This window comes from Geotrypetes seraphini, chromosome 3, assembly GCF_902459505.1.
Source record: "Geotrypetes seraphini chromosome 3, aGeoSer1.1, whole genome shotgun sequence".
Classification (NCBI taxonomy): domain Eukaryota; kingdom Metazoa; phylum Chordata; class Amphibia; order Gymnophiona; family Dermophiidae; genus Geotrypetes; species Geotrypetes seraphini.
Genome location: NC_047086.1, coordinates 363,699,938 through 363,712,925, shown reverse-complemented (window position 1 = coordinate 363,712,925; position 12,988 = coordinate 363,699,938). Strand labels below are relative to the sequence as shown.

Below are 12,988 nucleotides of genomic sequence, written 5' to 3'. Positions count from 1 at the left end.
CACTGATTTTCTGCACTAGGCTCGTAAATCTAGGCAAGTGCTAGGCCTAAATTTATAAACCAAATGTTCAAGCTCCTAAATTAAAATAAGTTTTCATTTAAAACTTAGGTTCTATTACATATTCACAGGAGTCTGTACTTTAGCTGTTGATTCTTACTAACTGCGAATCTTCAGAAGGGTGTCACTTTAAGATCTTGAACTCTTTCCCTTCTTCAGTGGAGAACAGCTCCCTCTTCAGTTTTAACTTCTGCAAGCGAACTCAGAAGATGTATTCTGATCTGCTCTGCTTCTTATGTTATTTTCAGATATTTTTTCCATCGTTTTTTTAAAATTTCCTCATGGCTTCATTGCTCGGAGGTTCCCCTTCTTGGGCTTACTGCACCAGAGAAAGGGTGCAGTCCTGTGTGAGTGGACTGCTGCTCCCAGGCCAATCTATTCGGAGTACCTGGGAACCAGCCTGCTTTGGTGTGCCTTGGAAGTTTTGGGTCTGTTCTCGTAGCTGCTCACCTGCTGATTTCTGCAGAGGCTTGATCACAGACTGTTGGGCCCCTGAGTAAGAACCCTCTGGGACTGAATAGGGGCCAAGCCAGCTGTGTAGTTTCTCCCCCTCCCTCGGGTCGTTCTGGGAGGAATTTCAGGGGTGGGAGTCGACGGTCAAGGTACATTCAACCAGCAGCCAGATTTCCATCAGTGGTTGAGTTCCTGACATCTCTGAGGCAGAAATCCTTTCACTACAAGCAGGCTGCTGCAAGCTGACAGGCACCAGAAATTACAGTGAGTACTCCCATTATTCCCTATGAGAAAAATCAGAGGGGGGTTTCTGAAAATTTTGTTTTTCAGAGTTTCTGAGGTTAGGATTAGGTTCTCTCTCCTCCAAAGCCCTAAGTTCCTTTTTTCTGCCTCAGAACCGCTCATTTGCCTAGAGTTCCCCTCTCATGGATACCCAAGGCCCTTCTAGCCCCAGATCCTGTGTTTTATTAGCAGATTTACTGGTTGAGGAACAGCCATGTTATATATGCAGTGGGATACGAGAGGAAGGAGCAGGAGCTTCAGGCTTGGCCCCTATTCAGTCCTCCAAGGCCTTGGAACCCCAAATATCCCAAAAGATCCAGTCTAAGGGGAAGAGATCCTGCTCAGAAGGTCTGAGTGGTGAAGGGATGAAACGGGAACGTGTGGTGGCGAACACAACTGCTATTCTTCAATCCAGGATCGTGCAAGGAGTTTGGGGTCCTCCAATTTTTCAATTTTTGTCAACCTTTTATGGAAAGCCTATTTTAACAGGACCAGGAAGCACTACTCTGCCTACGGGCGCGCTAGCTCCACCTCAGGGGGATCCTTCTCCCAAGTAGGTGTGTCTGCCTCATAACACACTGGCTGCTAGTGTCAGTGACCAGAGCAGAACTGGGATGATTGGAAGTCCATTTCTTCAGGGAGCGAGGTGACAACCTAAAAACAACCGCAAAACAAAGTTAAATCAATTTTTATCAATTATCTTTTCCCTTCAGTATTCTAATTTAAAACTAATCAAGGCTTACCTGACTAAAAGTTTCTTCCACTAAATGAAGAGTACTGCTAAACATGGTCGCAGCATTCCTTCGCTCGGCTTTAACTATCAAACCCACCCCTTGAGGTCATGAAAATTTTTACTCTGATGGTTAGGCAAGAGTGGTATATGGCACATGTTCTGTATCTCAAAAATTAGAGCTGATAGGAGAAAACTGATGCCATTTTTGGAATCAGCAGGTCAAATATACACAGAAAAAGGTCTAATATTTGAGGCACCAAAATGAGTGCTGGCCAGTGTACTATAAAACAAGTTTCATAATACTGCCAATGCACATCTAGTTTTAATATAGCCCTAAGTGTGCATATTTTTTCTTCTTAATGCCATTTCAGAATGAGAGCCCTATCTTAGAAAGACCAACTGAGAGAGAACAATGGTGTAAAATGAAGAAATAAAGGAAAAACTTGAAAAATTCATAAAACTATACTCATGATTCAACCATGAAAATATTTTTCATATCCTTGCCTCTTTCCTTGTTTGGCATGACTAGGCAATATGGGCACATTGTGGGAGCCATAGAAGTATATCTTTCAAGACTAGGGCTGTACATTGGTTAAAAATTTTAATCACATGGTTAATTAAATTGTACGATTCAAATGTAAAAGAATGTAATCCATTTCTCATCTTCTTCCTCCTTATCAGTGCAGCACTCTCCCTTTCTCCAATAATGCAGCTCACAAATCTCTCTACTCCACAATATTGGGGTGAAAGTAGCAAACTTAGCATCCCAAAGAATTAATTTGCATTATTCTGTTACCATACCATCCCCATGGCCCACAATTAGCTTGCTCAATACCCCCATCACCATGATTACAAACAATCACCTCATTAAGCCCTACCCCCAATGGCACACTGTCACTTTTTGCAGCCCCCATTCCCTTTGCATATAATTACCTTGCCTTGTAGAATCCCCTGTTATCTACAGCCACAGGCTGCAGCTGAGCTGTTCTTCCCCTCGCCCCAGCTGTAATTGTACTTCAAGAGAAGGAGAAAGAGGTTCTCTCAGTTCACATGAGCAGTCAACTGCAGGCAGACACAGGAGGAGCAAGCAGCCTAATATATAGCTATTCACTCCTCTTGCAATATGATTTCAGTGAGAAAGAAAGAGTGAACCATGCTGTGATTGTGGATTTCCTAACTCTTACTAGCAGCAATACCTGCTTTCAGGAGAGTCCCAACAATACCAGCAGCTCTCACAAGGATGGGGGATCAGAGGCAACAGCAGTTCTGAGGTTGGGGGGGGGGATGGATCAGCAGCACCAGCAGTGGCTCAGGGGAGATGGGAGTCGGCATCAGTAGCACTAGCCCATTTTGTGGAGGGGGCAGCACATTAGCAGCTCTGAGGTGGAGGGTGATCAAAGGCAGCAATAGCAGCTCTGAAGGAGGCTGGCAGCATGAGGAAAGATTGGCAGATCTGACATCTTCGGTGGCATTCAAATAATTTCATTTCCAGTGGACCGCATTGAAGGTGAAAAGGAGGAAGCATGGTTGCAAGCTTCCTGCGTTAATCGCGTTAATTTTTTAACATTGTTAGACGATTAACACATTAATTGCATTAACATGTTAATTGTTCATCAGTATTCAAGACATAGGGCTAGATTCACTAACCTGCCCGAATCGGAACAATCCAGGCATGGGGCGCATCAGATGATGCATTGGGGCGTGGCCTAAGGCCGCACTCGTCGGAGGAGGAGGAGGCGTGAAGCAGGAGGGACTGAGCACCCCTCCTTCTCCCAACGATTCTTAAAGGTAGGGGGGAGGGGGTGGGCCTTGCCCGGTCATCCTGCTGGCTTCGGAGGAGGCCTAGAGCAGGAGGGAATGAGCACCCCTCCTGCTCCCAACGATTCTTAAAGGTAGGGGGGGAGCGGGTGGGCCGGGCCTGGCCGGCCTAGGTAGAACTACAGGCAGGGAGGGAGGGAGGTGGGCCGGGATGGGATTTCACATGGCAGAAGGGATTTGGCATCCCTCCTGCCTTTTGTGGGACATTGGCGCGGGGGGGGGGGGTGGCATCGGCGCAGGGGGGAATGGGTCTAGGCCGCGACTTTTTAAAAAAAAACTTTTGTAGGCAAGGGAGCCCGTGGTTTTAACCCGCGGGTTAAAACCACAGACTCGCAGTGCCGGGAAGGGCAGGAGAGATTCGGGGTGGCAGGCAGGAGAAATTCGGGGACGAGCAGGATGGCGATTCAGGGCAGAGCAGGCAGGAGAGATCGGGGAAGAACATCAGGGCGGCAGGCAGGAGAGATTTGGGACAGCAGAGAGCAGAGCTGTGAGTTAGGCTTCTAAGGAGCAGGAGAGTAGGAAAGGCGTTTGCGACTGGTCCCCAGCAGTCGCTTTTTCCGAGGCCAGTCAGATTTGAAAAAATGGTTAGTGAATCGCGTCCCTGCTTATTTTGCATGCAGTTCCCTCATTTACATGTGCAGATTGGAAGAGGGTCGCTACACAGGTTAGTGAATCGTGTTGGGGAGAAATTGGGTCGCAAAGGGCTCACAAACCGATCGGTTTGCTTAGTGAATCTAGCCCATGATCCTTGCAGCTTCTCGTTAGGTGGCAGGGACTACCACAGTAACAATATGCAGACTTCACAGCTTTCTCGGGGCTTATGTAGTCCTGTCAGACAAAACATCTGAAATCAGGTCCTCCACTATACAGTATTCAGCTCTATGGCCTGAGCTACAGAATCTTTAATACATTTTTGGCTGTTTTTATAGGAGGTACTGATTCTAAAAGTATTCCTACAACATCCCATCCTGGGTAGGCAATAAAATCTGTTTTCTTGTCTTTAAGTAGCATATCTGTTGGTTAGAGATAGTAGTTATGCATATATTTGAGATAAATGTTATTCTAATGGTGGCTTTGCCATTGGACTAAATTAATTGCTGTTTGTACCAGTGCACCAAAACTAGCCTAAATTATCTCTGTTGCAGGACACACGTTCACATACTAGATTTACTGCATTATTAACTGTATTCAGGAATAAAGAAGCACTTGTGGTTTCTATCTCTTTAACCCAACTGTGATCAAATTGACTGAAGGATATTTCTAATAATGCAAATGTAAGTGACATGATTTTACCCATAGGCATTCAAAAAGTGTCCCCTATCACCACACTATACAATAAGGATTGTTTGATGAAAATGCAAGTAGTGATGTGGCTTTTATAGACTTAAATATTTTCTTGTTTTATAGATACCATTTTGATTTCTAATCCTATTCTTCATCTTAAAGGTATTAAAAGACAGCAGAACAAAATGCCTGCTTTTAGAATCACCTGTCCCAAAATCTGGTGTTGAGATAGAAAATCTTTGGTCTAGCAGAAGAGGAAAAGATGATTTTCTTAGGCCTACTTATCCTATGGATGACCTTGGTGAAAGGCCCACTTATCCTGTGGATGACCTTGGTGAAAGGCCTATTTATCCTGTGGATGACCTTGGTGAAAGGCCTACTTATCCTGTGGATGACCTTGGTGAAAGGCCTACTTATCCTGTGGATGACCTTGGTGAAAGGCCTACTTATCATGTGGATGACCATGGTGAAATGAATGAGTCGTCATCGGATATACAAGATGACAGCCCAAAGAGACTGGAGATCAGCAAAGACATTAGTGACATTTCTGTAAGGTCAGACCAGACTACCTTGGAATTTCATGATGCAAGGACCCCAGAAAACTTTGGGGATGATGATGTTTTCATAACCTCTAAACCAACCAATTCACCATCTCAAGAACCTGCTGCACTTGAAGAACAACATGAGGAAAATAAATCCACGGAAAATGCACTTCATATTAATCAGCAAAAATTTTCAGAGACCCAAGAAAGTAAGGACATGTTTCTTCAAACCAATATTGATTTCTTATGCTTTAATTGGAAAAATGTCAGTTACTATATACAAAACCAAAATTAGCCTTGTCTCGAATAATTGCTCTTTACATTCCCCTATTTCAGTTGGTCAGTAACAACGTGTATTTTTGAAGTTATTGCTACCACGTGAGCTTTAATTTAGCTTTATTAATATTAAAATGTCTGTGAATAGGCCTTGAGGCTAGACTTGTAGTACAGTTTTAAGTTAAAAGAATCTGATTAAGAGGTATCTCTACAGATTGCGCTCCTGATTTGGTGATCAGTGGAAATCGCCACAGCATATTAGTATGTTCATCTTGATTCTTGTATTATTTAATTAAGTCAGTCTTAGTTGGATTCTACCCACTGTCCTATCCCTGCAGTTGTAGCTCTGATTGTCCCAAATTTCTTTATTGGCTCTTTTTTAACTGCATTGTGGGCTCCGCCGTAGAGAGACTGCTTCCTGTGTGTGTCTGTTCAGCACTTACTACTCTGATTAGCCCTTTAGAGATGCCAAATAAGATATTTTAAGAAGTTTGTCTGCTCAGTTTTTCCTACCTAACAATCACCCCACTCTCTTCCATGTTTCTATGTAAATATATTGTAGATTCTGACTTTCTTGACTGAGCATGTGAAATGCAACTCTGAGGCCATTTTAAAAACTTAAAGCTATGTGTATTAATATCTTGTACATGGCTATGACTTTACTCATAGGTTACTCCCTTTGATGGACTTTTTAGACTTCACAAACTTGCAGCTGGTACCACTTTATGGTCCAATGTATCTTACGAGATTATAAATTCTCAAAAGTAGAGCAAGTCTATTATACATGTCTGTAAAGTGCTGCATACGTTTGCTAGCACTATAGGAATCAGTTGTTGAAGTATTATTTATAGAAATTGTTCATGATCTGACCATTCTGACTGATTTTCTAAGCAGTAAACTCTGTGTTGAATTTGAGTACATTGGTTGTGCTCCTGTTCATAGATTTTAGTAATGTCGTTAACTGGTTTTCTTTTAATTTAAATATAAATCAGTATTTATCACCATATACTTTGTTGGTTCTTAGGATTAGACAAAGTGACTGAAATCAGATGTCTGGCTGGTCCTGAGAATGAACCACCTGTATTTCAACCCTTAAACACCATTCTTAATATTGGTCTTGCTACATGCCTGCCAGTCAATAAAAGGTAATTCTATAAAGTTCATACAAACTTAATATTAGAAATAGGAAACAGAATTTATTGGGCCTTTTTTCCTAAGTGTTCTAAAGTTTGCAGTGGCAATGCATTAGTTAGAAAAATTGCTGCATGATAACTGTTGGGGTATACCCAACATTTTCTCATACAGCTATTGCAAAGGGAAAAATCTTTGCCACATGTTAAGTACATTGACAGCACAGTTACACTGACTGCCTCAAATTGAGGAGATGTGAGGCAGTGATTTGTGCTAACTGCAAGGCACAGTCTGTGTCCATTCCCCAGCCCAGAACCTGCTAATTTTTTACCCCATTTTATGTCATGTGCTTACTCCCTAATTCTGTATAGGGTAACAAAATGTGGACATAGAGCCCAGATGCCCCCATAAACTAATTAGCCAATTTGGTGCTAACAATCAGTTATTGGAGTTACTTGGCACTAATTTGGGCTTGCGTGCACCTTCTCGCTGTTCTATAATGCTGCATGGCCATGGGAGAGGCCTAGACAAGTTAGGCAGTGTGATAGCGTACTGGGGTTACATGCCCAATTTGTGCATCAGGACTTACACCAGCTTTTTTCAGGCATAAGTACTGGACACAGGAATCCACTTGAAGCATTATTCTACAAAGAGCACTTGGCCCAGAACACCCATTACAGTGGAACCTTGGTTTGCGAGCATCATTGGTTTCAGAAGCATGCTCGTAAATCAAAGTGCTCGTACATCAAAGCGAGTTTCCCCATAGAAAGTAAGGGAAACTCAGATGATTTGTTCACATCCCAAAAAGACACCCCCACTCCCCGAGATCACGGGTGCACCCCACCCCTGGGAACCGGCATTGTCCATCTGCCCAAACATTTACCGTGATCGGGCAACGGCACACAGGCCCAAACCACAGGATGTGCCAGTGCCAAAAGAGCCTGCCGCTGATCTCTGCTGGAGAGAGTGGGAGCCAGAAGGCCTTGAGCATGCGCAGATGCTCAAGGCCCAGCAGAGATCAGCGGCAGGCTCTTTCGGTACCGCCACATCCTGTGGGTTGGTGCTGCATGCCAGTGCCTAATCATGGTAAGGGTTTGGATGGGTGGAGGGCAATCCCGGTTCTTGGGAATGGGGGCACGCACATTGAGTCAATGCTCAGTTTGCGAGGCAAAATATGCAAGAGTGTTTTGCTCGTCTTGCAAAACACTCGCAAACCGCGTTACTCGCAAACTGAGATTTGACTGTAGAATAGTGCTTAGAGCTGAATTTGGGCACCATTTATAGCATTTACCCCCTTTAATGCACAGGTGTCAAACTCAAGGCCCGCGGGCTGAATCCAGTCCACCTGGCCCACGGTCTGATGCCCCCAATGTTATCTTACGGCCGGCTCCCACCTCCTACTCGCAGCTGCAGTGTGCATCGGCTCCTTGCGTGTCCCGCGCCTCATCCAGAAACATTCCTTCTGATGTTGCAACGTTAGAGAGAAGACTTCCGGTTCAGGCGCAGGACGCACGAGGAGCTGCTGCATGCGGCTTCGTGCACACTGCGGCCTTGAGGAGGAGGGAGCTGGCTACAAGATAATACCGGGGGGCATCAGACCGCGGACCACATAAAATGTTCAGGTTGGAGCTGGTCAGAAGATAAGACACCCGCTGGAGGGAGGCACAGTATGGAGGGAGGGAGACAACAAAGGTAGGGGGAATGAGGTTTATTTTCAATTTAGTGTTTGAATTGTGTCAATTTTGAGAATTTTAATCTGCTCTCTATCTTTTGCACTGTTCAGGAAGAAATATATTTGTTTCTTTTTCTCTGGGGGTTGTACTGCATGCAGAGTCTTGAATCTTAGGGTTTCCTTTTTATATATTAGTACTTTTAATTTTTGGTCCCATATTTGCATAGGGGTTATCTATATTCTGGTAGGAATGAATGTTGAGAAACATACAGTGTGCTTTGTGTAGTTTAATTTTGTGGTTAACCGTTATTGTGTTGTGTATATATTAAAAATGAATGTAAAAAATGGTTTTATAATTAGTACTATTATGGGGGTTGAGATTGGGTGGGGTCTCGCCCGCGATTTAGCCTGTGTTTTGGATTTCGGCCCCTTAATGTGATTGAGTTTGACACCCCTGCCTTAATGTGTTAATTTAGCAAATGTTAAGGGTCAAGCAAGCAGAATAAACCACATATGGGAATACTTTTTTTTTTTTTGTAGAAATTTTTCAACATACATTTCAGCAGAAAATATAAAGAATTTCCCAAAAAAGGGATATATAGCCCACATTATGAAAGAGAGAGATAAAGAGGAGCAAAAAAACACCAGCAGGAAAGCCTGAAAAATAATTATCCCCTAATATTGACAGATATTATTGTGCAAACTAAGCCCCCACCCCCCACCCAACCCCTTCTCCAAATAGTAGGCGAATGACCACCTTTCTTTTTTCTACTCTCAGTGGAAACCATATCAAATCTGACAAAATAAGATTTTACTAGAATATAATGACAGGAAAATATACCAATCTCATTGTATTTAGAAAGAACTAAGTTTTCCTTAAAATAAGTGTCATGGTCAAAAAAGTGCCTAATACAGGTATTAGTTTATGGAGTATGATAATGACGCATGATTTACTTAAATTAGAAATTTGAGGTTTCCAATAACAAATGTCTCTTCTCATTTTTGAGGTAATTGTTACATTTCAGCTGGTAACTGCGAGTATTACATATTGCTGTGATGCTTAATTTACTAAAATGAGTTCTAATCGAATCTTATCTAATCTTTGGTCTTTACCTAATCATATGATTACATTACATTAAACCTTTTACTCGGAGGACAAGCAGGACACATTTCCACATATGGGTGGTGTCGTCCGACAGAGTGCTTCCCAGTAACTTTCTCAAAGACGGCCATGTATGTGTATACTTTCCCATCTACCACTTCCACATAGACTCAAAGATTCTTTTCATGGGGCAGAATGCATCTGCCTGTTGTAGAGTCCCACTTTATTCTGGGACCAGTGAGTTATTTCTTGGTTAGAAAGTCTCTGCCTGTTTCCATTCCGCCAGACTCCATTCTGGTAACGGGGACTTCTGCTCCAGTGGACCAGGGTCTTCTCTCCTGCCTCCCCCCTGGGGTGCTGGCAGGTAAGCCAGTAGTTCCCATGATTGCACCTAATATGCTTCCCATGGTTCTGCTTTTTGCAGGGAAACACTGCAGCAGTCACAGATCTGGCAGATCTCCAGGATCCAGCTAGGTGTGGAACCCCTGATTTGGGGAAGGATCCTATTATGTGCAGATTTTTCAAGCACACGCATCTTGTAGATTTGATCTCTGAATCTCTCCAGGAATTAAAGCTACAGTCTGAACAGCCTGTCACTGCAGAATGTTCCCTCATGTGTGATCAGTGGCTACAATCTGCCTCTTTTCTAGATCATCTTGACCTCGTTTGGATTCTTACAAACATCTGGGAGACTCCTGAGGGTCCCTTGAAATGTGCTCGCGCCATAGCGCAGCGTTATTCCATGGCGAATACCTTTAACAAGCACAGGCCACCAAGCGCACATTTCTCTCTAGTGATGGGAACATCCTGAAGGATGTTCAGGACCAATGGTTGGATTTTTTCCTCGAGTGTCTGTTTGATTCGGCGGCATCAACCTCTTCTTTCGTGGCAAGGGCATGCCATTTCAAACTGCACCATGATCCTGATACAGTGGTTTTTCGTGACTTGGATTTTATAAACTCAGGAGTGGGCTGGATGATCAATCTTAGGAAGAATTGCCTCGAGCCAACTGACTTTTAGCATCAGTAAAAGTGGGCTGTGCAGTCCTTCTTACAATCAGTCTGTTCTCACTCTCCAGCAGGTGGAGTGGTCTGTGTGCAGTCTGTGCTGAGGTTTACTAAGGCTTGCTGGATCTGATTAGTGAATCTTTCTTGTCCCTTTGTCTGTCCAGACTGAGCTTGCAGGACCCTCTCGGGGGGTCCTACCGATCTCAAGGGTGTCACACTTAGAAGGTTCAAGTCCCTCCCCCCATTCCACAGGTTTTTCTGAATCTAGAGGAGCTTCAGTGGTATGCCTTGCCACAGATACCGGCACTGACAGGTCTGCTTTTTCTTGATACAGCTGGTTGGCTGTGAGAACAACTAAAAAAAGAGAAAATAAGAGACATACAAAATGGAGCTTTGTATTGGGGGAAAAAAAGAGAGGCCTGAGGCCGCCGTTTTTACATGGCATTGTGAGTGATTTTTTTGGCATTTTCATTATGGGTGCTTCAAAAAAGCAGAAAAAGTGCACTTTTTGTGGGCGCCGATCAGTGGATGCGGCTGGTGGATGCACAAAATGCTTCGGCCACCTCAAAGGAGATTTGTCTTCAGGTGTCGGCGTGCCAGGTTCTCCGCATGCACATCGCTCATCTGCAGGGGGATGGGGTGAGCACTGGGCTTCCCTTGTCGCCCACACTGGGTTTTCCTCAGCTCCTGGCAGTCAGTCGGATTCGGTGTTGTGGACCGCTGGGGATACCATTTCAGTTGCAGTTGGACTGGTGTTTTTTCAGTAGCGGCAGGGTCAGCTATGCCTTCAGTGCTGCATATGTTTTCTGGTGACAGTTTAGCGATGGCCCTATCTTGGAAAGGCAGGAACAGGTCCTACTTGTATCTTCTGCTCCTAACATAAATGCTGTGTGGCCACCGGCTGGGTTTTCCTCTGATTTGGTATTCGCCCTGTGCAAGGTTTATTTACAGGGGGCTGCGGGTCCTGCTTTGGTGCTGGGGGTCTCAGGGTCGTCTGGGGGGTTTGTCCCTTCCACGGCCACCCCCATTCATTCTCCTGCCATTGCTGCCTCTGTCCAACATCCTCAGCCTTCAAGCAGCCACGGGCGTCTTGGGATGAGGAGTCTTTTGGCTGATCAATTTTCTCCAGATGAGAAATGGGATCTTGGGGAGAACCTTACAGATCCGTCATGGGGGCTTGATTTTTTTTTTGGAGACATTTTACAGGTGCCGATTGGCGAGGATGCATCTGTTATGCGCATATTTCAATAGGAAGAGTTGCAGGAGCTCATTCTTCACTTTGAAGAGGAAGATAATGATCCCTTTCATGTTGTGACCCTCTCCTGAGAGGGATCCATTCAGCGTCCTGCTCTTTATTCAGGATGTCGTTCACGCTCAGTGGAAAGTTCCGGATGCATTTTTTTGCGTGGTCTGGTAGCCCGGGTTTGTTTCTGGTGGTCTACGCGAGTTCTTGATCACAAGTCCATTGACTGGTCTTTAGTGGATCAGGAAGTGGCTAAGATTGAGCTAGGCACTTCTTATCTCTCTGATGCTATGTATGATCTTTTGTGTGTCTCAGCTAAGTCCATGGCTCTTGCAATAGCTACCCGCCGTACCCTGTGGCTTCAGGATTGGTCGGTGGATGTGGCATCTAAGACTAAGATCAGTGTTCCCCTTTCGGGGCTCCTTTCTTTTTGGGGAGGAGTTAGATAAGCTTGTTCAGGCTTTGAGTGACTCTAAAGTGCCTCGGTTACCAGAGGACCGACCTCACCAGGCTTCACGAGGTGGTTCTTCTCAGGGACGTTTGCGTGAATTGGAGGTTCCATCATGGTCAGGGTGTAGCTTCATTTCCTTCTAGAGGACGTTTTTCAACACATGCAGTCCTTTTGGGGGACCCACCATGGGGGTCACAACTCCTCCGGGGGGGCTCCTCCATCACCTATCCAGCCCAATGACTCGTTGGGGGTCTTTCCCCTGGTTCCAGTCGAAGTGATTCAGGATGGTTATGCCAGATCATTTCCTCTCTTCTAGTCTGTCAACTTTTTTCCAGACACTGCTCAGGTTATTGGACCTCAAAGCTGTAGTCCCAGTGCCTTCTCAGGAGATGCGCACTGGCAGTTACGCCATTTACTTCATAGTGCCCAAGAAAGAGGGGTATTTTTTGACCCATTTTGGATCTCAAAGGTGTCAACAGGGCTCTCTGGGTTCCCTCTTTTCATATGGAAACCCTTAAATCCATAATTCTGGCAGTCCAGCTTGGGGAATTTCTGACTTCTCTCGACCTGACTGAGGCCTATTCCAATTCGGGCTTCCCATCAGATTCCTTTGCTTTGCGATCTTGGGAGAGCATTATCAGTTTTGTGCACTTACCTTTGGTCTGGCCACAGTGCTGCGGACCTTCACCAAGATTATGGTGGTGGAAGTGGCGGTCTTGCATATGGAGGGCGTTCTGGTACACCCCTATCTGGATGACTGATTGATACATGCAAAGTCGTTTCAGGAGAGCTTCCGGGTTATGACTAAGGTTGTGGAGTTTCTGCAGCCCGTGGGCTGGGTGGTTTTGAAAAAACCTCAAGGTGTGGTGGACACCTGGAATGCGCTTCCAGAGGGTGTAATAGGGCAGAGTACGGTACTGGGGTTCAAGAAAGGATT

At 44.7% G+C, this 12,988-nt stretch overlaps 1 protein-coding gene across 2 annotated transcripts in view; it reads left to right on the top strand.

The window, feature by feature from the left end:
• AHCTF1 (AT-hook containing transcription factor 1) overlaps nucleotides 1-12,988 on the top strand; it is a 368,321-nt gene that overhangs the window by 298,787 nt on the left and 56,546 nt on the right. Inside the window, exons 29-31 of one of the 2 annotated variants that reach the window (XM_033936331.1) lie at nucleotides 4,790-5,034; nucleotides 5,068-5,378; nucleotides 6,470-6,590. In XM_033936331.1, the coding sequence (XP_033792222.1) occupies nucleotides 4,790-5,034; nucleotides 5,068-5,378; nucleotides 6,470-6,590 (677 nt within the window). Of the gene's footprint in view, nucleotides 1-4,789; nucleotides 5,379-6,469; nucleotides 6,591-12,988 lie in introns of both variants that reach the window. The other variant, XM_033936330.1, reaches the window with a different exon arrangement.